The sequence below is a fragment of the Gymnoscopelus braueri genome (genome assembly GCF_963280865.1).
Source record: "Gymnoscopelus braueri genome assembly, chromosome: 15".
Lineage (NCBI taxonomy): Eukaryota > Metazoa > Chordata > Actinopteri > Myctophiformes > Myctophidae > Gymnoscopelus > Gymnoscopelus braueri.
In genome coordinates, this window is record NC_137620.1 from 36702684 (window position 1) to 36729842 (window position 27159).

The 27159-nt window shown below is 40.8% G+C and overlaps 1 protein-coding gene across 4 annotated transcripts in view; it reads left to right on the forward strand.

Moving 5' to 3' along the window:
* LOC308102479 (NACHT, LRR and PYD domains-containing protein 3-like) overlaps nt 1-27159 on the forward strand; it is a 75331-nt gene that overhangs the window by 31471 nt on the left and 16701 nt on the right. For all 4 annotated transcript variants that reach the window (XM_080452221.1, XM_080452220.1, XM_080452222.1 and 1 more), the window contains 2 exons: nt 3982-4107; nt 17508-17600. In XM_080452221.1, coding sequence (XP_080308347.1) covers nt 3982-4107; nt 17508-17600 — 219 coding nt within the window. The remainder of the gene's footprint in view (nt 1-3981; nt 4108-17507; nt 17601-27159) is intronic.

Genomic DNA, 27159 nt, shown 5'->3' on the forward strand with positions numbered 1-27159 from the left:
ATGCATTTTCTGTTTTATAAAGAGCTGGAGAGACAAGGAGACTCCTTTTACTGAACAAACACTCTATACCTATGAGTACTATCAGAATATAGAGCTATTTAACACTTATTTTAACCAAAGAAAATCACATACCCTACCTTTAAAAGATCCCCACCAAACACACGTCTTAAAACTGGCCCAGGATTGGTTTCCAAACAGTGATGTGACGAATCACCCAATTAGTCGACCCAACTCTTGAAATCAATAAGTGGTTCTCAACCTTTTTACACTGAGTACCACCTCAGAAAATATTTGCTTCTCCAAGTAGGCTACCACCATTATGACTGATGTTAAAATACAGTAGCGTAGTCCCAGGGACGTGCAGAAGGATTTGGAGAGGCAGGGGCTGGAATTTGAAAAGGGCACCTACTAGATTTTTTTTAACAAACAATTACCATACTTTTAGTCCCGAAAACCCGACAAATCCGAAGAGGTATCATTGCGTGCTTAATGTCCTCAAAGTCACGCACCCAAAAAGCTTTGAACTGAGCAGATTGGTCCTTCTGTTCCAGAGATAATGGCCAAAACATCTTGAAAACGGACACTTTCGATGGTTTTCGATCGCCGATTTTCGATTGAATTTTGGCCATTGTCGCCCGTTTTTCTTTATAACTCGGGCTGCTAGGAAGGTCGTACGGCGACAAACTAGATACCTGAGTAAAGTTCACTTTGAGCTGCATCCAACACATCCACTGACATTTCTGTCGGCCTTACCGTTAGGCTGCCAGGGGTAGTTGAAATACATTTTTCATTTATTATTATTTATTTTTTCAGTCTGGAAGAAAAAAAGAAAAAAAAAACTTTTTTAGCAACAGGTAAAAGGGCAGGGGCTCAAGCCCCCTTTCATGTCTATGTGTGCACGTGCATGCGTAGTCCTACCCCATACTATTCAGCTATATTACAGGATACAGATAGGTGGGCACTAGGGACATCTGGGCACCTCGATGTAAAATTGGCTATTTTGTCCAAAATGTAGAAAAAAAAGAAAAATGGTCTAAAGTAAAGTATACATGATGTGAACATGCACGGTATATCATTATCAGACTTAATTTGTCTTTCAACTTCTAGTTTATGCCCCAAAATGACTGGATATACAGGTTTTGTAGCAATTTGTAGCAATTGTAGAAATATTAGACCTTAATTATCAAATGTTTAAGCATGTTCTAATCATGTATACTTTACTTTAGACCAGGGGTCTTCAACAGGGGGTCCGGGACACCTAGGGGATCCTCAGCTCAGAGCTACTATAGGGGGTCCGCCAAATCTTTGTGTGATAGAATGTTTTTTTTTAACCACTTGAACCCTATAGCATCCCTATTCTCAGGGGAACATTAGCCGAAAATAGCCGATCTACAAGCTCACAACGCACTAAGTAGCTTATTGAAGGTTTAAGTGGTTAAATGTCTGAAATTAACAAAAAACATGAATTTACACAACACTGATGACAATCTATGAAGCTATCTATGAAACCTATGAAAATGTTTAATCTGCAACACAATTTTATACAATATGTACACACAGCTTTTGCAATGCTCAGGCTGACATTATGCCGCTCGCACGTTATGTGCTTGATTTGTCCATCTATCGGCACTTTGTGTTTGGTTGTTGTAAATATGCTCTGACACTCTGTAACGCTCCGATCAGTCTGAATAACCAGAGAGCACCTGGGGTGTGCTCCCAGCGTATTTCTAAGAACCCATGAACATGTTTTGTAAATATGTATGCTTAATGGTCTGTGGTACATGGCACGCTAAGCAAACCTCAGACATTTTAAGGAATTTATATTTAAAAAAAACTCAGACCCAAAAAGAGGACATGATCACGTAAAAGAGGGCATTTGGTCACCCTACTGACACACAGTCTCCCGGTGTTTTAGAGCGTGAGGTTGCATTTAACTTCTGTGTGGGTCACAGGATGAAGCCGGATAGAGCAGTGCCCCCTGCTGTTATTTATGTGTCTGTGAAGGTCCATGAATCTCTAGCCTGGAATCCAGACTGATTCACTTTTTTTTCTCACTTTGAGAATACAACTATACAGTATAGTTTGTTGATTTCTTTTAATGCAGTAATGTCTTTTTATCCTTACTTATGTCTTTTCACTACAGGGCCAGTATATTACTAGCAAAACAATATGCATAACTATGTCTTTTCACTACAGGGCCAGTATATTACTAGCAAAACAATATGCATAACTTGCTGGAATGGCAATGGGAGAGACAGTTTTAACATGCCCTCCTTGGCAACAAAAGTGCTGGTATTGCCTGACAAGCGGCCGTTTTCATTTTTAACTACATATTTAACTTGCAGAAAAACATATTTTCCCATCTCAGGCATTAAATCACTATTATTATATAGAATAAATTAATAACGGGGTTGTGATTTTTTACTCAAGATGGCCACTACACTAAACTACTGATTAAGGGGATATATATAATATCTAATGCGATTTTAATGATTAATCATCTATTTATTACAAAACTAAACATGACCAGCAATAAAGCACAGCTTTTTATGTGAATGGCATCGTTTATGGATTTAATTTTAAAAATGTTAGAAGTCATACCGGTATCTCAAGTCACTTTCGAAGGCCATGGGGACATGACAAAATGGACAAAATAGGTGGTGTCTACTGAAAAAAGCAATATAATTTCTGATATAAAGTGAAATGTATGTAATCTTTTACACAATATTAAAGGAATTGATGATAAAAAGCTTTTAAAAAAATATTTTGGTGACCCAATAGATAAAATACACTTAAAAAGGTAAGAGGGGACACCAATTGTACCGGTCTCGTGGAATGACTCAATTAAGCATGCTGGCTCTATCCAAAGTGATGGTCGCTCTCTTTGTTGCCAATGCTCGCTTGACCATGATCCCGACCAGAATGCTTTCTCACTCGACTCTCTCTTTGTCAACATCATCACGCTATCCTGGTACTTCGATTTCTAGTGTTTTCACTACATTTAACAGACTTCTCACTTTGAGTAGCGAAGTGAGAGATAAAAATCTGCCGAGTGGAGCGAATCAGTCTGGATCCCAGGCTAATGAATCTCCCTTGTAACTAAGAGAAGTCCCTTACTCAGACAACATCTTGTTGAGAATTAACACAAATTCCTCACAGTTATTAGACAATTACTTTGTACATTATATATTATACTCATATTGTTAATCACATAAAAATGTCTGTGAAAAGTGACTGTTCCATCGATCAACCATTTTTTTACTTTAAAAGAAAAGTACCACATTCACAGTGAGAATGATCCGAAAATATCTTACAGTTATAGAAAACAGGCAATTGCTCACACTATTCAATGTTCATCACGTAAACATTAAATAAAAAAGTTATAATCATTTTTCAATTTCAATTCAACAATATTATTATTATTATTATTGTCGTTGTTGTTGCTGTTGTGTTGGTTAACACATCAGGTGCCAGCATTTTTTCATAACAACTTACGTTGGGTGCCAGCATTCTCCCCATTGACTGCGCTTTGCTGTTTAAAGCTCTAGACTCCACGAGGAGCAAATCCATGTAAAAAAAAACATCCATTCATGTTGCGCGATGACCCTGGCTACAGCCTGGAACGATAACATTTCACTCGCGAGTTACAATGGGGGGGGATCGCGCATCGCGCATGACCGGTTTTCCCCACCGGAAACAGATTCGGCGATATAGGTGTTTTAAAGAAGGAAATAGACAGGAAGTGGATGGCAGCCATGTTTTTTTTTTCCGGTGATCTATCTGGCCTATCCTTCTCAAGATCACAATGGGTACTCCCAGAGCTGCTCTAGCCCCGCCCGTGTGGAGAAAAACGAAAAAAACAAAAAGACATATTTCACGGTCTGGACCGTGTTCGGCACCGGACCGCTACTCTGCGCAAACACGGTTCAGACCGTGTTTGGCACCCGATGTGTTAATAGCAAAATGTGTGTTTTGTTTCAGGGGGAATTACTCAGGAGAACAGGAGAGCGTGTCTCCTGCACCTAGCTGTCTGTCTATGAAAAGTGGCTGGTCCATGGATAACCCTGCTAACTTTAGGAGAGATCTCTCTTCCCCAGACCCATCTCGGTAAGAATGATCACAAATGCCTCACAGTTATAGACCATAGATGGTTGCTTACAATACTCAATGTTCCATGGATCAACCTTTTTACTTTAGAGAAGTCATAATGTAAGTTACACCAATAGTCTGTTGTTAAAGGACTATACCGGCATCAATACATAGGATTGTCTTTTCACAGGTTCAGTATGGTTGTATAGTTTGTGAACAGACTATTTTCACATTGATGGCTTAATTTTAGATGCCATGTTTACATCATACATACGTCTCTCTCTCTCTCTCTCTCTCTCTCTCTCTCTCTCTCTCTCTCTCTCTCTCTCTCTGGATAGTAGACTGGAATGCGCATCAATACTATCTCAAATATACTAACCTTTGTATGTTGTCATCTCAAATTGGCCAAACTAAGCCTGTGGGTTGCTATTAGATTAGAGTAGCGATCTCTCTGTGGATGTTTTCAACCCAAATGCGCATGTAACAGTAGGTTAATGATGGCTCGTATAAAATGAATATTAATACATTTATAAACAAAACAATCACCATTTTTGTAAATCACATTTTTATACGGTACATGTATGGCCTGTGACAAAAAACTGCAGGATATTTTGCGGATACATTTTTACCTAAAGTCCACAAGGATGTAATCTATGCAAAAATGCATTGAAAAAGTAGTGCCCAGACGTGGGAACGAAAAGTAACTTTTTCATGGTTCACCACGTGGCTTATTACTTTTTCAGGGATCTGAATCTGACTGTTTTGTGACCGTCAGCTTTAGATTTTAGAATTTTACGGGTACAGAAAATGATGTAGTGGTCACTTAACCCGTACTCAAAAACACTCCTAGTGATTCTAGACCTGTCTGATCCTGCAATGAACCGCAATGGAGAATCGTCTCCCTCCCCATGCAGTCCACCTCTAGTGTTAAAGTTAAATGTTTATGTTACGGGTTCCAAACTAGATTGGGTACCACAGCAACAGTATTGAATTTGGTTCAATGCCTCACTGGTCTCAGTCTCTGAAAAACAATGTAAACAGGCACATGAACCGTTCACTTGCGTTCCTAATTTTCCTCTCATTTATTCACAATAATACAACCAAATATCACAATAAATCAACATTTCCCCATTCTGCAATTACGTCTCTCTTTTTAGCAAAGTCTTTAGCACCTTCAAGGTGAGCATGGTGTGTGTGTGTGTGTGTGTGTGTGTGTGTGTGTGTGTGTGTGTGTGTGTGTGTGTGTGTGTGTGTGTGTGTGCGTGTGCGAGTCTGGAATATCTGTTGTGTGTATGAGCTGCTGTCCCTTAAAATACATTTGTATATTTTCACTTTTACAATATAACCATTTGGCTTCAATATCTCCATTTCATCACCTCAGCCCCAGGTAATGAAATAAATATAAGACTTTAGCTGTAGATAATTATTACAAAACCCTTCACCAATAATGTATCTGTCAAGTGTTCAGGTAACAAACATTGGAAATGTCGTGGATCAATGTAAACAAGTACATTCCTGTGTTCAGTACACAACCAGGCGAACGCCATCTTCAAAAGAACTACATGAGGGAGACGCCATTATGCAATCAATCATCACGTCAATTTGCGGACTTTTTACCGTCTTTTAAAATCTACATTAAACACTCAAATCAGTCATTAAAACCCATCACAGTCTCTTCACATAAATATTAAACCTTAGGAGTTAAGTTAAAGGGATATTTCACTTTCAAAAAAACTTTTGGTCATTTTATCATCTACTCAGGCCTTTGTGAGCCCCCCAGACAGTTTTTAAGTTGCTCGATTCAGTATTTATATATTTGATATTAATTTTATCAGACACACCCCCTTCCTATACAAACCCATCGTAACTTCAAACTCCATTTTAACCATGTTAGATTCGTCGAAAACACCCGTCCTTGGTTCTGGTGACTCACCCTGCCCTCCTAATGCGTGAGGGGGCCGTGTTTTTCCGATATCTTTTTTCATTTATTTAAATGTTTTTTTTTATTGTATTTTATTTTTTCAATTTTCAAAAAAATATATTTAAAATAAATGAAAGAATTAATTGAAAAAACATGGCCCCCTCGCGTATTAGGTGAGTCACCAGAACCAAGTACGGGTGTTTTTGAAGAATCTAACATGGTTAAAATGGAGTTTGAAGTTACAATGGGTTTGTATAGGAAGGGGGCGTGTCTGATAAAATGAATATCAAATGTCTAAATACTGAATCGAGCAACTTAAAAACTGTCTGGGGGAATCACAAAGGCCTGAGTAAACGGTAAAATGACCAAAAGTTTTTTTGAAAGTGAAATATCCCTTTAATATGGTTTTCACGGTGTACTGACCTGAAAAACAATGTAAACAGGCACAGGAATGAAGACATGAACCGTTCACTTGCGTTCCTAATTTTCCTTTGAAGGAAAGGGGTGAGGCACCCAGACCTTAAAGGGGACCCTTAGGCAACACTTGCTGCACACACAAAGGTTCCGCTTCTCATCCCAAGTGACCTACAGTAAATCACTGCTGATATTATTTTGGCTTGTGACCATAGGAATAATAAAAATAATAAACGTACTGGACAATACTAAATAATAAAGTGCATACATATTTTCTAAAATAAAAGTTACTTCACAATTGTGAGGGTATCACATTTACATTTTTCAAGCCCAGGGGCGGAGGCAGCTCTCATAGGTCAGTGGCTTAGCCCCAGGGCCTTAGGACAGGTCCTAATTAATTAATGAATTTTAGTTTTTTTGGGGGGTCCCTTTTGTTCTGCCCAGAACTGGTCTAATCAGCAGCTTGTTGAAGTCACTGTTCAGATTATGATGCAGAAGCCATGAATCGCCAATGACATATAATAAACAAAAAAGTATAAAGAAGTTTCTGACAATATTTCTCTTATCTGCTCACCAATCAACCACAACAACTACAACTCTCCTCCTGGCCTCATCAGTCACACCAAATATGTAAAAACCTACAGAAATACTGTATAGGCTCTCTGGGGTGCCGCAAGCAGTATTATCAAGCCCTGAAGTCCCTTAAGAACCCATTTAGACCGGGTACCCCTATACGTAACTATAGCTTTCAATCCAGGAACCCCTTTTATTTTGGTTAGTTGTTGCTATGTACAGTATATAGCAACATACATTTCTTTTTTGAATAAATATTTGAAGTTTTTCAGAAAACTTAGGTGAGGATTCAGAAGGCGTTTTTAGAATCGGTGTAAAACTCTTATCGGCTGGCTCGTTATCCAAATCCGAAATCCACTGTGAGAATATGTGTCAGGCTATAGGCTCGATTATTGCTGGAGTCTCTTGATGCTTCTCTCTCTGTTAGTTAATCTCTTGATCCTTCTCTCTCTCTGTTAGTTAATGTTGCTCGGAGTCGCTGCTGGAACTGAACTACCGAGGTGTGTTGAGCCTCTCTTATACTGCTGGGATTGCGGTCCTGACATCACTATGGTGATGTCAGATAGTGTCAGACGTCTCCATATATGGAGCTGCCTATGTCAGTTATGCCCAAATATGGGACCATGACGTCAGTCCTGGACGTGATGGTTATGTCTATACATGGAGTTTCTGGGAAGGGTTCGCTGATGTCAGACTCCGTACATATGGCACGTTTAGGTCTCTATGACGACTTTGCAGGTCGATTGTCTCCATCTATGGGGATATCCATATATAGACTGTTGCTGGCAAATATGCCCTGAATGTTTTCTACAATCGGCCTCAGGTCTAAATGGGTTAAGAAGCATGTAATCCCCATGGGAGATTCATGTGTCACAGCAGAAACAGCAGTAATAATAAAAGACAGGAAAGTAGTTTGGCTACAGCTAAGAGCACATTTCACGCCAGGTCAGGTACGTTATTGTGGCCTCCTGGTGGCGCTATAATAGGCCAATTTGAAAAGGGTGCCATTTATTGTTAGGTCGTTCACGGCAATCGGACACTGCATTCATGATTGAGGCATTTTGTTCCAAAAATGTGTTTTGCTAAATTAGACCTGCTGGTGGCGCTATAACAGGCCTATGTGAAAAAGGATGGCATTTCTTCCTTGGCCTAGTGGGAATGTGTTTGTGAAATTGGCCTCCAGGTGGCGCTATAACAGGCCCATGTGAAAAATTGGCATCTGAATTGGCATCCAGGTTCCAGTTCTGAATTGGCATCCAGGGAGTGTGTGTGCACAGTTTCGCAGCGACCGGGCCAACGGTGCCGGAGATTAGCTGCTAACACACGGACATGTACTGTAGGACACACGGACACACACACACACACGGACACACACACGGACGGACGGAGGGTAAAACATACTCTCTCGCCATGCCTTCGGCCTGGCGGAGACAATAATAAAAGACAGGACAGTAGTTTGGCTACAGCTAAGAGCACATTTCAAGTTAATTGACAAGTTTTATCAGCTGCAGATTCACATACCTGAAACCATATGACACAACCATAAGCACAACAGGTCTTACACCTGCATTACTGCATTACACTTACTGTAACATAAACAAGTCCTATTTATACCATAATCACAAGGAAATACAATGCTTCAATCATACACCAGATATGTATTGTGTATGTTTTGCAGTTTGAAATTTGCAATTGTTTTCAATATGTGAAAAAGTAAATAATAAAAGTATGCTTTGGAAAATAATGTAAAGTATACATGATTTGAACCCTTCAAAATGCACTCTTCAACTTATTGTTTATGACATCCACAGGTTTTATAGCAATTCTTAAATTAGGCCTTAAATGTCAAATGTTCAACAAGCATAATATAGCAAATATCTGACTTTTTTTTTTTTGACGTATTTATTTTGTATACTAATGTATTTGCCCTGTCTATGCTTGTTCAACCTGTGGGCCATGTATGGTGGGGGTGGGGAGTAAGGGAAATTCTTAACTGGAGGTACAAATAAGAACCCCTTGTTGGGCAGTTCAAATGTACATTGGAATTAGCTGCACAGTAGTACTGTGCAGGACATGCTTGTTCAATCCTCCAGCTATGTGAAAAAAAAAAAAAAAAAAAACTTGATCACAAAAAAAGGTACATAGTAACAATGTGATCAAGACGGATCTGTCCGATTTTTCATATTCCTTCCTAATTGGCTAACAATGGCTTCCAAAGGCCAAGGAAGAAATACCACCCTTTTCACATTGGCCTGTTATAGCGCCACCAGCAGGCCGATTTTTGCTAAACAAATTTGCCTCAAATCATGAACAATTACAGGCAGTGTTTGATTGCCGGGAAAGGCAGAAGAGGAAATTGCACCCTTTTCACACTGGCCTATTATAGCACCACCAGGAGGCCACAATAACCTACCTGACCTGGCGGAGACCTGTGCTCCGAGAAGCACTTTTACTAGTTATTATTATTATTGTTGTTGTTGTTGTGTTGGTTGCTAGCAAAATGTGTATTTTGTTTCAGTGTGATTTCTCCTGCATCTCCTGCTTGGTCTCCTTTTTAAGCATCACATATCTGCAGAGATGAGAAAAGTACTGACATTCTGTACTCGAGTAGAAGTACAATTACTAACTTTAAAAAAACTACCTTGGTAAAAGTAGAAGTACTCATTCAAATAATTACTTGAGTAAAAGTAAAAAAGTACAGGCCCTGAAATGTACTTTATGGGTAAAAGTAAAAAGTATTTTTACCAGATGTTTCTGTGCAAAGCCAATTGTACCCCAAGGCTATTAAACTTAAAGGTAGGGTAACTGATATTTTTTGGTTAAAACAAAAACCAAAGTAGTAGTTTTGTTAAAAGGTTAAAGCACTATATTCTGATAGTAATCATTGCTATAGAGTGTGTGTTCAGTAACAGGAGTCTCCCCGTCTCTCCAGCTCTTTAATAAACAGAAAATATTTTTTCCGGTAGGTGTCAAAATCTCAGCCAATCAGGAGAAAGTACTCATTTTTAAGCTTGATTTTTATAGTGTTCCAGTTCCAATTTTGCTCATTTCTTAGTGTCATCACTTCCATTAGCCTGGGAAAATGCATCCTTCCGAAAATGCATTTTCTGTTTTATAAAGAGCTGGAGAGACAAGGAGACTCCTTTTACTGAACAAACACTCTATACCTATGAGTACTATCAGAATATAGAGCTATTTAACACTTATTTTAACCAAAGAAAATCACATACCCTACCTTTAAAATATCCCCACCAAACACACGTCTTAAAACTGGCCCAGGATTGGTTTCCAAACAGTGATGTGACGAATCACCCAATTAGTCGACCCAACTCTTGAAATCAATAAGTGGTTCTCAACCTTTTTACACTGAGTACCACCTCAGAAAATATTTGCTTCTCCAAGTAGGCTACCACCATTATGACTGATGTTAAAATACAGTAGCGTAGTCCTACCCCATACTATTCAGCTATATTACAGGATACAGATAGGTGGGCACTAGGGACATCTGGGCACCTCGATGTAAAATTGGCTATTTTGTCCAAAATGTAGAAAAAAATGAAAAATGGTCTAAAGTAAAGTATACATGATGTGAACATGCACGGTATATCATTATCAGACTTAATTTATCTTTCAACTTCTAGTTTATGCCCCAAAATGACTGGATATACAGGTTTTGTAGCAATTGTAGAAATATTAGACCTTAATTATCAAATGTTTAAGCATGTTCTAATCATGTATACTTTATTTTAGACCAGGGGTCTTCAACAGGGGGTCCGGGACTCCTAGGGGATCCTCAGCTCAGAGCTACTATAGGGGGTCCGCCAAATCTTTGTGTGATAGAATGTTTTTTTTTAACCACTTGAACCCTATAGCATCCCTATTCTCAGGGGAACATTAGCCGAAAATAGACGATCTACAAGCTCACAACGCACTAAGTAGCTTATTGAAGGTTTAAGTGGTTAAATGTCTGAAATTAACAAAAAACATGAATTTACACAACACTGATGACAATCTATGAAGCTATCTATGAAACCTATGAAAATGTTTAATCTGCAACACAATTTTATACAATATGTACACACACAGCTTTTGCAATGCTCAGGCTGACATTATGCCGCTCGCACGTTATGTGCTTGATTTGTCCATCTATCGGCACTTTGTGTTTGGTTGTTGTAAATATGCTCTGACACTCTGTAACGCTCCGATCAGTCTGAATAACCAGAGAGCACCTGGGGTGTGCTCCCAGCGTATTTCTAAGAACCCATGAACATGTTTTGTAAATATGTATGCTTAATGGTCTGTGGTACATGGCACGCTAAGCAAACCTCAGACATTTTAAGGAATTTATATTTAAAAAAAACTCAGACCCAAAAAGAGGACATGATCACGTAAAAGAGGACATTTGGTCACCCTACTGACACACAGTCTCCCGGTGTTTTAGAGCGTGAGGTTGCATTTAACTTCTGTGTGGGTCACAGGATGAAGCCGGATAGAGCAGTGCCCCCTGCTGTTATTTATGTGTCTGTGAAGGTCCATGAATCTCTAGCCTGGAATCCAGACTGATTCACTTTTTTTTTCTCACTTTGAGAATACAACTATACAGTATAGTTTGTTGATTTCTTTTAATGCAGTAATGTCTTTTTATCCTTACTTAAGCCGTCTTTTCACTACAGGGCCAGTATATTACTAGCAAAACAATATGCATAACTTGCTGGAATGGCAATGGGAGAGACAGTTTTAACATGCCCTCCTTGGCAACAAAAGTGCTGGTATTGCCTGACAAGCGGCCGTTTTCATTTTTAACTACATATTTAACTTGCAGAAAAACATATTTTCCCATCTCAGGCATTAAATCACTATTATTATATAGAATAAATTAATAACGGGGTTGTGATTTTTTACTCAAGATGGCCACTACACTAAACTACTGATTAAGGGGATATATATAATATATAATGCGATTTTAATGATTAATCATCTATTTATTACAAAACTAAACATGACCAGCAATAAAGCACAGCTTTTTATGTGAATGGCATCGTTTATGGATTTAATTTTAAAAATGTTAGAAGTCATACCGGTATCTCAAGTCACTTTCGAAGGCCATGGGGACATGACAAAATGGACAAAATAGGTGGTGTCTACTGAAAAAAGCAATATAATTTCTGATATAAAGTGAAATATATGTAATCTTTTACACAATATTAAAGGAATTGATGATAAAAAGCTTTTAAAAAAATATTTTGGTGACCCAATAGATAAAATACACTTAAAAAGGTAAGAGGGGACACCAATTGTACCGGTCTCGTGGAATGACTCAATTAAGCATGCTGGCTCTATCCAAAGTGATGGTCGTTCTCTTTGTTGCCAATGCTCGCTTGACCATGATCCCGACCAGAATGCTTTCTCACTCGACTCTCTCTTTGTCAACATCATCACGCTATCCTGGTACTTCGATTTCTAGTGTTTTCACTACAGGGACTTTTTTTTTCTCACTTTGAGTAGCGAAGTGAGAGATAAAAATCTGCCGAGTGGAGCGAATCAGTCTGGATCCCAGGCTAATGAATCTCCCTTGTAACTAAGAGAAGTCCCTTACCCAGACAACATCTTGTTGAGAATTAACACAAATTCCTCACAGTTATTAGACAATTACTTTGTACATTATATATTATACTCATATTGTTAATCACATTAAAATTTCTGTGAAAAGTGACTGTTCCATCGATCAACCATTTTTTTTTTCAAATGCCTCACAGTTATAGACCATAGATGGTTGCTTACAATTCTCAATGTTCCATGGATCAACCTTTTTACTTTAGAGAAGACATAATAAGTAAGTAATAAGTAAGTTACACCAATAGTCTGTTGTTAAAGGACTATACCGGCATCAATACATGGCATTGTCTTTTCACAGGTTCAGTATGGTTGTATAGTTTGTGAACAGACTATTTTCACATTGATGGCTTGATTTTAGATGCCATGTTTATATACATTTTCTCAATTAAAACATAAAACATTACTGATCTTACCTAAACTAGAAAAGTGTGCTCCCCGGGCCAAATTGCCTGCCCAGGGCTGTGTCAGTTGTGGGGCGCAGCCATCAGGAAGCTGCGGGGAAAATAGAGTTTGTATGACAGACGGTTTAAGCAGTCAGAAGTGAATGCGGTTTTGGAAGTGCGCTCTATAGAGGCTCCTCAACATGCAGTTAAAATGTTGGTATGATTGGGTGGTGCGTTCATGTATATGATGTTTTTTTTGTAAGAAATCACTCTGGCCACAATTTTTTTAAGGCAATTACATCATCATCCTCATCATCAAATACATCACATGCATAGATAGTTAGCCTACTGCATCTGTCATAGTAAATACATAGGCTACGTTGTCATCATACATAATCATCATCACCATCAAATACATCACATCCATAGATACAGAGTAAATACATACATCATTTCATCTTATCAGTATTGTCGATGAATGGAAAGTTGATTGAATCAGTGATCGGTGGAGATAAGGGGCAAAGGGGGTGTGTGTCCCCCCCCACACACACAATAAAATAACAGGTGGTATGTGTGTGCCCGTGGTGGCTGCCCACCTCAAGCCACCGTTTGATCAATGTGGCCCTCAACCCAAAATGAGCCTGACACCCCTGGTATAGAGTATCAAATCCCTGTGACATTTGCTAGATTTCATGGTTTAAATTCACATTTGAGTATACTAATGCACCAATACTTGTCTCATATGTTAGATACACGTATAAATGACAGTTTGAGAGAGATTTTGTGTTGGCAAAATGAATATAAATAAATGTATAAGCAAAACAATCACCATAAAAACATTTTTGTAAATCACATTTTGGTACATTTATGGCCTGTGACAAAAAACTGCAGGATATTTTGCGGATACATTTTTACCTAAAGTCCACAAGGGTGTAATCTATGCAAAAATGCATTGAAAAAGTAGTGCCCAGACGTGGGAACAAAAAGTTACTTTTTCACGGTTCACCAAGTGGCTTATCACCTTTTCTGAATCTTACATTTCTGAATTTTACGGGTACAGAAAATGATGTAGTGGTCACTTAACCCGTACTCAAAAACACTCCTGGTGATTCTGGACCTGTCTGAGGTCAAAATTAGGTCTTTGATGGTTTGAGGTGACTGTAACTATCTCCAGAATCCTGCAATGAACCGTAATGGAGAATCGTCTCCCTCCCCATGCAGTCCACCTCTAGCCTTAAAGTTAAATGTTTGCATTTCTCAAGCCCAGGGGTGGAGGCAGCTCTCATAGGTCAGTGGCTTAGCCCCAGGGCCTTAAGAGAGGTCCAAATGTATTTATAGTTTTTTTGGGTGGTCCCTTTTAGTTCTGCCCAGAATTGGTTTCACACGTAATATATTGATATACAATCACTTAGGGTCTAATCAGCAGCTTGTTGAAGTCACTGTTCAGATTATGATGCAGAAGCCATGAATCTCCAATGACATATAATAAACAAAAAATCACACCCAGTGTGAAATGAGCGGTGTATATCACAGTGATGGAAGCTCACTTCAAAACAATAATTGTAATAATTTTGAAGTGCGTGGTGCTATTTATAGGTTATGAATTTCATCATGCGTCTCGCTAGCCAATCACAGTACTGAGCAAAGGGTCTGAATACTTATCAGCCAATCACAGTACAGGTTATGAATTTCATCATGCGTCTCGCTAGCCAATCACAGTACTGAGCAAAGGGTATGAATACTTATCAGCCAATCACAGTACAGCGACCCCAACCCCACTTATAGGAGCGGTTACACCGCTCAAAAAGTATAAAGAAGTTTTTGAAAATATTTCTCTTATCTGCTCACCAATCACAACCACAACAATTAGAACTCTCCTCCTGGCCTCATCAGTCACACCAAATATGTAAAAACCTACAGAAATACTGTATAGGCTCTCTGGGGTGCCTCAAGCAGTATTATCAAGCCCTGAAGTCCCTTAAAGGGGTAGTTCACCCCCAAAATAACTTTTTTCTATTGATTACTGACCATCTGGAGCCTTGAATTCATAGATATTTTTTTGTTTTTGTCACATTCCTAAGCCAATAATTTGATTGTAATAAATGTGTCCCCATTGATTCCGGTAGGAGACACAAATGCATTTGTGTCTCCTACCGGAATCAATGGGGCTAAATGTATTATAATCAAATAATAAAGGAAGGAATGCGACAAAAACAAAAACATATCCATGAATTCAAGGCTCCATGGGGTGAGTAATCAATAGAAAAAAAGTTTTTTGGGGGGTGAACTACCCCTTTAAGAACCCATTTAGACCGGGTACCCCTATACGTAACTATAGCTTTCAATCCAGGAACCCCTTTTGGGGTAGTTGTTGCTATATGTACAGTATATAGCAACATACATTTCTTGTAATTTTTTTATAAATATTTGTTTTGTATACGTTTTTCAGAAAACTTTCAGAAAACAAACAAAACAATTATTTAGAAGGCGTTTTTAGAATCGGCCTCAGGTCTAAATGGGTTAAGAAGCATGTAATCCCCATGGGAGATTCATGTGTCACAGCAGAAACAGCAGTAATAATAAAAGACAGGACAGTAGTTTGGCTACAGCTAAGAGCTAATTTCAAGTTAATTGAAGAGTTTTATCAGCTGCAGATTCACATACCTGAAACCATATGACACACAATACAAACACAACAGGTCTTACACCTGCATTACTGCATTACACTTACTGTAACATGGGTGTAACAAGTCCTATTTATACCATAATCACAACATATTTTTGTAAAAAATACAATTTTTTCCCCCTTAATGACAGTACTTGAATACATGTATTTAGTTACTTTACACCACTGCCCCTCACAACTAAACCACACACTCTTGACATCAGGAGCACTGGCAGAGACTAATTCAATTCCACCAACATTCTAAGCACTTTTGTGGTTGGCCCAGGCTGACACATTATTAGGATAGTTAGTTTAGTTATCAGTTGTAGTTATAGTTATAGTTATGTTTAATACCATTTCAAACAAAAGTAATTGTTGAATTTTATCTTAAAGTTTTGTGGTACTACATACACCATTTTATTCAATTTAGCTTAAAGTGCTTTATGCAATTGTAATTTCAAAACAGTAACATTTTGTAATTTCAAGGAAAAGTAACTGTTCAGTTTGATATTGATATTGATATTGAAGTATTTTTGTTTTTGTAATTTCAAAGAAAAGTATCCTTATTGTTGAGTTTGAAATTGACATTGAAGTTTTGTGTCAACATAACACATTACTCTGTGGTATACACACCATTTGGTATATATATATTTTTTTAATCTATGGATTATATCATGTGCTTGTAATTTCTAATCTACACCATACTGTACAGGCAAAAAAATGTAGTGCATGTGTTTAGGGGTGCATGAATGAGGAAAAAATATGCAGATAAAGGTTGGGGTACAGTTCCGGCAAGAACTTCAAGCCACTTATATTGATGAGGGCTTGATTCTACAGGTGTGACAAATTGGCATAATTAATAGATCCTGGAATGCTTAATGAAGATAGAGCCAGGTTTGTGCTTCTATAAAACTCCTTTATGGACATTTTTGGGTGAGAAAAATACTTGACACAAACATTTAAACCACTTTTTGGACGTGTGAGCAGATGTTTGAATTCCCTCAATCTTTACCTAGGGGTCTATTTTCGGCTTGACTTTTCAAGTCAGTCTGCGCTTTAAAATACATTAAAATGCAAAATAACTTGCCTTTGTCATACCAAACAGAATAGCATACACAGTATGACTTTAAAGTGCTACTATTAAATAGCCTGTCTGTGTAATAGAGCTATGTGAGTCACATTGTCTGATTTTATTTATCTGTGGTTCACAGGCCAAAGGGGGGAGGAGTATCCCCTGCTTACAGCTATATGTCCATGACAAGTGACCTGTCAATCAGGTCACTTGTACCTGATTGACCGCCATGGCCGCCATCTTGAAATTTCAAGTAGCTATGGGTGGCTTATTGTCAAGTGACCCACAGAGACTGCTCATGCCAATTTTCATGCTTGTATCACCAAATAAACCATCATATCACTTAACTGCCCACTAAGGTGTCGGCCATCTTGAAAAATGGCCGCCATCTTGAAATTACAAATGCCTCAGACAATTTTATTGTCAAGTGACCCATGGAGACTGCTCATGCCAATTTTCACGCTTTTATCATCAACTGAAAGATTATGCCAGAAAAAAGCATTTATCCGAGAAAGGCCCAGTACAGTCGAAACACAATAAGGGGTAGAGCAGAGCAGAAAATTATCCAAGCTGAGATATGGAGAAAGGGCTTGCTGTTATTTTAGATACACCCCATATTACCACAACTTGACTTAAAGAAGTGTTTCATTTAACTTATGGGGTCATTTTAACATCTACTCAGGCTTTTGCGTGCACCACCAAGGAGTTCAGTTGCTTCACCATATTATAATATTTTATTTTGATATGGTGATGATTGTCCTCTGTTTCCATCAGGGTTCATCAGCAGAGACCAGACTCTCCTGCACCCAGCTGTGTCTCCATGAAGAGTGGCATTTCCATGAATCAGCCCCCTGCCTTCAAACAAAGGTTTGAATTTATCAGACAAATGATTGAAATACTAATAATGGCCAGATGTGTAGAAATGTATGCATTACAAGATGCACCACGATGCAGAAATGTATCCATTACAAAATGCACCGCACATAGATCCCCCTACTGTATGCAGTCACATTTGCCAATTAGGCTACTTCCGGTAGCAACATTGCATACATGCTAGGCTAACACTACGGGAGATATGACAGACATGATATGACTAAGCACTCAGCAGATGTACTAGCTCACAGTTTGTCACAATGCCACTCGCTGTGAGCTTGTAGATCTGCTATGTATATTACACGCAACACATTTATAAAGTTGTAATGCACTGCAAGGACTGAACATTTTCACTATAGGTAGTCTCAGCCAATACCATTTATTTATTTTGATTACAATTTAATTTAATTGATTCCTCCACACACACATTTCTGTGTTGTCACTGCTGTTGTATCCTTCTGACTCACCTGCCAGTGAGGAGCCCCTACCGGGAGGTCTACTCCTCCTGCCCAACACCCCCTGCTGACAGGTGCTGCCCAGCCTGTAGGAGTACGTGCAATGACCAATATCACCTTCCCCGCCCGGCTTCCCTCCCCCGAACACTGGGAACACACCAATTGTGTTCGCATAGACGCCCGACAAAGCCGGATGCACCACGGGGGATTTGAACCCACAACCTCCGTGGTGGTGGGCAGGGACTTTACTACTGCCACCCGAGGGGGCACAAGAAAGACATTTATTTTTAAGGAAAATGATTATACACACATCACGTTCAAGCACTTTATACTATATAAAAAGTTATTTACTGATAAACTGATGAAAAAGTAGCCATTAGCTACAGGTGAATCGTAATCAAATTGAATGGTGAGGCTTTTGAAGATTCACACCTCTAATTGGCTTACAGGCTTTCACATTATGACTTCTGAATTCTGTGAACAGTGGAAGGATATAAGACATGTACTTAAGTGATTCTTTTTTCTCTTCCACATCTCTTTACTGTTTTAGATAACTAAAAGTGTACATACTGTAGCAGTATATGATATTGCCAAACCGTTCAAGTGTCAGACCATCTGGTAAGATCCATATAGATGGATATAGTCCATAGAGTTGGTGAGGTGAGGTTTAGTTATTGTAGTTGGTACAAACCTCCAGGAGTCATGCACAAACACTGACTACTTTTAAGTCAAAGATAAAAACTGTTGTTCTCCCCTGTCTATTTTATTTTATTCCCAGCCTTCCTAAATCATCACTATCCTTTAATTCTACAAAGCTCTGTCTGTGTGTACTGTACGTGCGTCCCGAAAATCTCTTCTGTCCGGTTCTCCTCAGTGGCTGGAGCAATTGATCTGCATTTGCACACAGCCATTGACCATTACCATGTGCACGGAACACCGAAGCCCGTTTTTCGCTTTCCCCAAATGTCAGCTGTTTATTAGCGTTTTTGTGTTCGCTGGCTCCCGGGTTGCCAAATCATGTGTGTGAAACAAGCGCCGGTGTTGCCCCATCTGTGAAACAAGCGGACCATCCGTGAAACAAGCGGACCATGACGCACTTTGGGTGCTCATATCCCCCGACGGGTATGGTCTAGCACTGATAAAAGTTTCTTTGGATGCAAAATGGTGAATTTTTAGCTCTGCTAGCAGTGTCACTAGTGAGGCCATGTTGGCCGGTCCTTACAACCATCTGTCCCTCCAGCACTTGGGTCCCAAACAACATATTCTATTGCCATAGAATTAGCTGTGGAACTCCATGTTCCCTGTCATTCCTCTAGTGCCAAGGCCAAAAATGTCAAAGTAGAAGAAATGACAGCCTTTCTCTTCCTGGAAAGTTAGTAAGCTGAAATACTGTAGAAGCCATTGGTCTTGCAATAATACAACATAAAAAAAATAAGTTTGAAATCTTGTTTGAAATTGGAGTACCTAACCTGCCTACCGATGATGTCACTGGTAGGCAGGTTTCTGAACTGTCCACAACTCTCGATCCCCAGTGAGTAGACAGAAATGGTACAAAATCTTATAATGAGCATTAATCAGGACCAATTATATGAAGATAGGATAGGTGGTCCTTCAAGTAGAATGCAAGTGCAATTCATTCTTTATGGACTTTAAAATAAGATGAGGACACTGCCGTTTTGAATTGTTTTCAATGGAAACGCTGCATATTCATGCTGTGCTGGAAACACCAGCCTACTGTCAATCCTGCAAACAAGTTGTAATAAGTTGTGGAGGATGAAACAGCGAGACAGAACACATTCATTAAATTCAGTCAAAGTCTTCATTCACTACATATGCTACAGTATATGAGTATGTACAGACAGGGATGTAAATGGGTTCTGGTTGGTGGAGGCATACAGTATTTGAAAAAGAAAAAAACAAATGCTGGTGAAAGTTATAGGTGTGAGATATGAAAAGTTTTTCATAAGAACACAATCATAGTTAACATCATTGTCTATCATCCATACTATGTTCAAGGGCTTCTGGAGAAACTAAAGTGCTAATCACTTCATGCTTGATTTAGCCGAATTTGTGAGTGAATTTAGATAATATTGAATGAGCCGTGAGAGGGATTGAAGAGAACCAGACGCTTTATGAAGAAAATAGATTATTAGAAATGTTTTTCAATCATTTTGGTAAACCATCCACTGCAAGTTCAGTCAATCACTGTACTTCAAGGCATTTCCCGGACCCTTGGTAAGGCTCCATCTTAATATTAGATTGTCAGAAAAATAATTTAGTTTAGAGAGTTAAGAGAAATTTTGACTTGCTGCATTTGTTTACCATATGGGTTACGAAGTTACGATGATGAGGTGAACAATGACCAGTAAACTGAATGAGCTAACTATAGTTGATTATACCTCCAGTTTAATCAAACTATTGCTACGTTGAGAACAAAATAATAATTTATATGGACTTTAACATGATTTATTGCACAGATTATGTTTCAAGTGTCACACAACTTAATGTTTGCAATTCATTCTATTTTTAATTTGATCACAAGAGACGTTTTTGCGGACCTTTTAAGTGAATATACAGTAATTATTTTAAATAAGACTGCTAATGAATTCTTTGGCTTTGTTTTCAAGGTCAATTTATTTTTGTTGTCTTGAATTCGTCTGCAACCTGTTCATCGAGATTGACTGCTCTAACGACACACTGACTGGAGAGCCACCCACGGGATCAGCCTGTAACTTGAAAGAGAAGGAAAGAGTTAATTTGTGTCCTCTTTTACAGTGGTGAAGGATTACTTTTATACTCTTCATCTCTACACACTCTACACTGAACTTGTGTTGCACTAACTGTCTAATTGTTTACAACCAGTGGTGGAAACGAGAGTTATGCATATAACTAAGGTTCTACGAATTCCGGATGACCGCCAGAGGCAGTGTTTTCAACACCTGGATATCCATCACGCGCTCGCGTATGGGTCGAATATTAATACCAACAAAGTCACTCGTGACCTGTGTGCACGCACGCCACCTATATAGGGGCGGGGCACACAGCGTTCATCCTCCTGAAATCTTTTCGTCGAGAATGAGATTCCGAGTGACAGTCAACTCTGGCGGTCATCCGGAATTCGTAGAACCTTAGTTATATGCATAACTCTCGTTCTACTTCATTCCTACTGACCGCCAGAGGCAGTGTTTTCAACACCTGGATGACTAATACCAACATAGTCACGAGGAATCTGCGCTTACCGATGTCGGTTTGCAGATAGAATAAACAGACAACACCACAGCCGTCGCCACAGGATGCGAGACGGCCAGGTTGACTATATATAGGAGCGGGCAAAAGCCCATGAAAGATGAAGCCCATTCGACTGCATCTCCTGGCCTGCTCCAAGCCTGTATCACTGAGGGAGAGGCTCTGGCAACACCCGCGGTCAAGAAAGGCCTTGGGGGAACCTAGAGGCCCCCTGAAGACGTACATTTGCCTGAACGCAGCAATGAAAGTCTCCATTAAGCCAAGGCACAGCTGTGCCCTTCCTCACAGACAAATACAACCAAACTCCAGCCATCACAGCTATGTGCTGCCACAGAGCCCGGACGGGACACAATAGGCAGGTACTAGAATGCAGTTGCTCCACCTCTGGTTGAGGAGCAAACTAACAAATCAATAGGCTAGCTGACGTGAAATGCAGAAAGCCTCTGAGGACGTAAGGAGGGGTCGGCCATATGGTAAACCAGACCCATCGGAATCCCACTTTAACAGTCTCTGGCAATGGCCAGGGCATGAAGCCCATCTACTCACTTTTGCAGATGGAGCAGTGAGGACAAAGAGTACTAGCAGATAGTCATCTGAGAGCAGCCCGATGTACCGGCTGGGGACAAAGCTTCCAATACCACAGGCAAGCATCATGAAGGCACCCATGCAACCTGTGGGGGCCACACACGGAGAGCATCTCAATGGTAGAGAGGCTGAACCCTCTATCTAACATCATCCGCAGATATCTAGGGCAGCATAAGCACAGAGCAACGCTCCAACCTATGCAGTGGCCCTTGTCCCGACTAGAGCACAGTCTACACTCGCTGACGTGCAACGCCCTGGTGTACGATGCACAAAAATCCAGTAATTTTTGGACAATAGTTTTGAATTTCAGTGGCCAATGACGCAGCCGAAGGTTAGGAGTGAGGATGCCCCATGCACCTCCCCCCTAACTGTGACAGGAGATCTTGTCTCTGTGGAGAGGCCAAGGCACTTCATTGAGAAGCTGCAGTAGGCCAAAGCATCTTGCCCTAACGGACTGGTCTGTCCCGGAAGGGAGACCTACAGTCAAGAACGCGTTATGCCCTCAAGGCTAACGGTACTACCGCTCTGCCATACCTATGCACGTGATCCGAACTGCTATCGGATCCAAGAGGCTTCCAGTGGGAAACAAGTCCGCAGCCTGGACTGTACACCCAACAAGCGCATTGCTATGAAATTTGCAAGATGAGGCAAGGTCCACGAAAGGAGCTTCCAAGCCTCCTGCATAGCCTGACTGGGTCAAGCGCCCCAGAAGGCAGACTGTTGACATATTGTGTTATTGAACACGGCATAAACATCCTGAGGGCCAGGTGCACTGCACGCAGGTCCAGTGCATTAGCGACACTGGCTGGAGACCCTCATCATTCTGTTGCAGTCTTGGGGTTCGAGGCCCAAGCCACAAATATATATGCACATTTGTACATGCCTGAAATTTGTCCGCTGTATTTATTTACCCATCCTAGAACTACTAGGAGCAGTGAGCAGCCATTCCCCGGCGCTCATGGGGCAATTAGGGGCTCAGACAGGGACACACATCGACCCACTTCTGGCCTGGCGTCGAACCCGGGACACCCAGAGGCTCTGGCTCACTACCAAAGTAGATAGTGCCAATTCTCTAATCATGCAAGCAAACGCCTAGAGTGACAGGCGCTGTATAGGCACTGTATAGGCGCTGGATAGGCGCTGTGTCTGCGCATCAACACTCGCATGCCGGAGGGCCAGGGCGAGGTAGTCAAGGGAATGTCCAATACGTCACATTCCAGCCGCTGTGGCATGGCTCTAGTTAGCAGATCAGAGACTACCACTGTGGCCATGAGCAACGGTCATCCAGCTCGACAGCTTCATCTAGTGACACCACCAGAGAAGCAATGCTCACAGTTTACCGTTTAGGCATTTAGCAGGCGCTCTTAATCCGGATCGACTTACAGTAAGGTAATGTAAGTAAAGTAAGCAATGTTGGCATCAACCACCAGCCTTAGGTCTAGCCATATTGGGCTGTACTCCCCATGGCTGACAAGTCCTTGGTAAGAGGTTCTGGAACTGGCCCACATGCCAAATCTCATGATGTACGGCACCAAGGGTGTACAATGACGATAGTTGTTGGACGCATCCATCTAGGGCTAGGCCAAGCCGTTATATGGCCAGCTGGGCTATGTACTCTCAACGCTTTCGTCCAGCGACAAGCAGTAGCGGAGTGGGACACACTTACTATGCTGAAGCTATGTTGCGGTGGTCCGCACGTGGTTCCTCAAAGCGGCAGAATGGGATACATTCTCAACGCTGACCCCTTTTTCCTTTCGTCCAGCGACAAGCAATAGCGGAGTGGGACACACTTACTATGCTGAAGCTACGTTACGGTGGGCCGCACGTGGTTCCTTTCCTTTTTCTTTCCTCTGGCCAGCGACCAGCAGCAGTGGAGCGAGACACTCCCAATGCCAGCGGTATATTCCAGTGGGCGCACGCCGCAGTGGCGTGGTCCCTCCAACAGCGGCAGAGCGAGACACACTCTCAACGCTAATACTTTCCACTCCTTTCGTCCAGCGACAAGCAGTAGCGGAGCGAGACACACTCCTAATGCTTACGCTATATGGCGGTGGGCCGCCTGCCATGGTTTCTCAAAGCGGCAGAGCGAGATGCACTCTCAACGCTAATCCTTTTCCCTTCTTTCGTCCATTGACAAGCAGTCCCCGAGACACACTCCCAATGCTAGGGGTATATTCCATTGGGGGGGGGGGCACGCCGCAGTGGCGCTTACAAATGCAAAATACAGCATGCAGCTGGTATAACATGACTGTCAGTCATTATTTCTTGTTTCTTTTCCCCTGTCCAGCCTCATCATGATTTGTGTGCATGGGGATCTCCTCTTAAACAAGCTCAGTGCTTAATGAGTTTTAGTAGACCTTGTATTGTGAATTTGTACTTCCATGTACTGCTTTCAATTCAGTGGCCCAGAGTTCGTCATCCTGACAATTCCTCTAGCTGAGAAAGCATCCTGAGGGCTCAATGCTAGCATCCCTGTGGGAGGCAAATCAGCCACAACCACGGCCAACCCAGTCGACCTTTCTGCCAGCAGTATGCTGCTGCAATTAGAGCCGAAACATTCACAGCCATAGCCTGTGTCAGGCACCATAGTCGGGACATGACCGGCACAAGTAATGGACCTTCTCTTCTGGGACCAGAGGGGACCAGCAATTGTTGCAATAATCCATGGGCAACAGCAACAGAGTGAGACACTCAATACTACTGATGACGTAGCCGTAGCAAAAGCGAGAACGTAGTGAGTACCAGGTACACACAGTATTAGTGGGTAACAGCAGCAGAGTGAGATACACTTAGTGCTATTGGTAACGTAGCCATAGCAAAAGAGCGAGAATTGTTCAAGCTACAGCGTCAAGTACATATGTACTTGTTAATGTATTGCGTCTTGGGACACAATTAACACAATTAACAGTAATGTTAATTAATGTCGTCTTGGACCCCAGGAAGAATAGCTGCTGGTTTCCCTTTTGCCGCAGCTAATGGGGATCCATTGCCAATAAACAAAGCTTATTGATTATCAGTACACAGAGTACAATGTTACTAATATGTAACTTCGTCGTAGCAAGGAGCAAGAACCACTCAAGCCACAGTGTCAAGTCATGTGTCAAGTACCCACAGTATGATAACCAAGTGATGGCAAGCAAGACACACTTGAACCATACCAGTATTATAATTCCATTTTACTACCAAGCACAAAGCAGTTTAACCTGAATAGCAGCAGCGAGTCACACTCAAGCTATAATGATACACACTCAAACTGTGAGGTTAAGCACCCACAGTGGCAGTATTGGCATATCCCTGTATGTCACGGGCAAAATATGCTGCTTAAGTCAGTAGGCTACTACTGAGCAGCGTTCTACCACTTGACATGTGTTCTGGCGCTCAGGAGCTGGGACATGTAGCACACATCAGCTTGGTAGTGTGTTACTCTCTGAACATAGCACCAAGTACATGCAGTAATAGGTACACAGTATATCGTCCATAACGACAGAGTGAAGCACACTATGGATGCTAAAAAGCATTATTCTACACTTTGGGCTATTCAAAAATAGCAGATCTACAAGCTCATAGCGCGGCACCAAGTACATGTAGTAATAGGTACACAGTATATCGTCCAATAACGACAGAGTGAAGCACACTATGGATGCTAAAAAGCATTATTTTACACTTTGGGCTATTCAAAAATAGCAGATCTACAAGCTCATAGCGCGGCACCAAGTACATGTAGTAATAGGTACACAGTATATCGTCCAATAACGACAGAGTGAAGCACACTATGGATGTCCTTTATTAGCTGCAGCTAAATTATATTTGGACTGGTTAAATTGAGGTTTGAACCAGGGACCTACAGACTTGCAGGTAGACAGTGTACTGACTGAGCCATTGGATAGCAATCAAGCTAACAAGCGCCATATGTCTGGTAGATAGAATGTCTGCGTCAGAGTGAGAACCACTTCCAGCAAAAACATTCACAGAAGCGCTCATACAGTGGTGTAAAGTAACTAAGTACATGTACTCAGTACTGTACTTAAGTACAATTTCGGGGTATTTGTACTTTAATGGAGCCCAGTTCTCTGCCACTGCGCTCATTAACGCTTTGGTCGTCTCCTCGAGGCGAAAGAACACCTTCTATGAGAACACAATAACCAGTCAATCTGGCTCCACCGCCGTCGTGTCATCGAGGCGAGAGAGCACCTCCTGTGAGACATTAATCAGGCAATCAAGTTTCGTCGCGGTCTTCTCAAAGCGGCAGAATGGGATACTTTCCCCCCTTTTACTTTATTTGTCTGTAGACAGCACAATACATGCACTCACCGTCGCCTAATGCACAGCTATGGCTCCCAACAACGGTGGAGCGGGGAAAGCCGGTGTTATTGTCGTTAGCTCCAATGCTAGCAAGCAGCCCGTCGCGTGCTTTTCTTTTCTTTTTTTTTTTTTCTCCTTGTTCCTTTCCGACAGCCCCTATGAACGGGGTAACGTAATTCCATGGTAGCAGGCTACGCAGTCTCTGGAGGACGGACCGTAGTCCGTAGCCCCAACCGTGTTGGTTACGAAACTTTCACGCGCAGCTGCAAGTTTCGACCTACGCTCTGGAGGCGAAAAGATGAAAGAGGATGAACGCTGTGTGCCCCGCCCCTATATAGGTGGCGTGCGTGCACACAGGTCACGAGTGACTTTGTTGGTATTAATATTCGACCCATACGCGAGCGCGTGATGGATATCCAGGTGTTGAAAACACTGCCTCTGGCGGTCAGTAGGAATGAAGTAGAACTAAAGTTACTAAGTACATTTACTCAAGTACTGTACTTCTTTACGCGTTAAACTTATATTCCACTACATCTTGGAGGCAAATATGGTACTTTTTCATTTGACAGCTTTAGTTAGGCCTACTAGTTACTTATTTTATGATTATTTATACAAAACATACATTAACCACCCTATTTTATTCTTAGGCTATTTGAAAATAGCCGGTCTAGAAGCCCACAAAAACGTTTGACAAATTTAGAACGATTTTAGTACTTTTATTTGGTACTGTTAGTATATTTTGGTGCCAATACATACAGTATGTACTTTTATTTTATTCAAATTGTGAATACAGGCCTTTTACTTGTGACTATTTTTATAATGTAATATTGCTACGTTTACATAAAACATCTGTGAAATTCTTCCACCACTGTTTACAGCAGAATGGAGTAAACCGCCATTCGTCCTGACTGAGTGAGATTTCAAGAGCATTTGCACTATTAATGTTTACATTGTGCCCGGTGAAC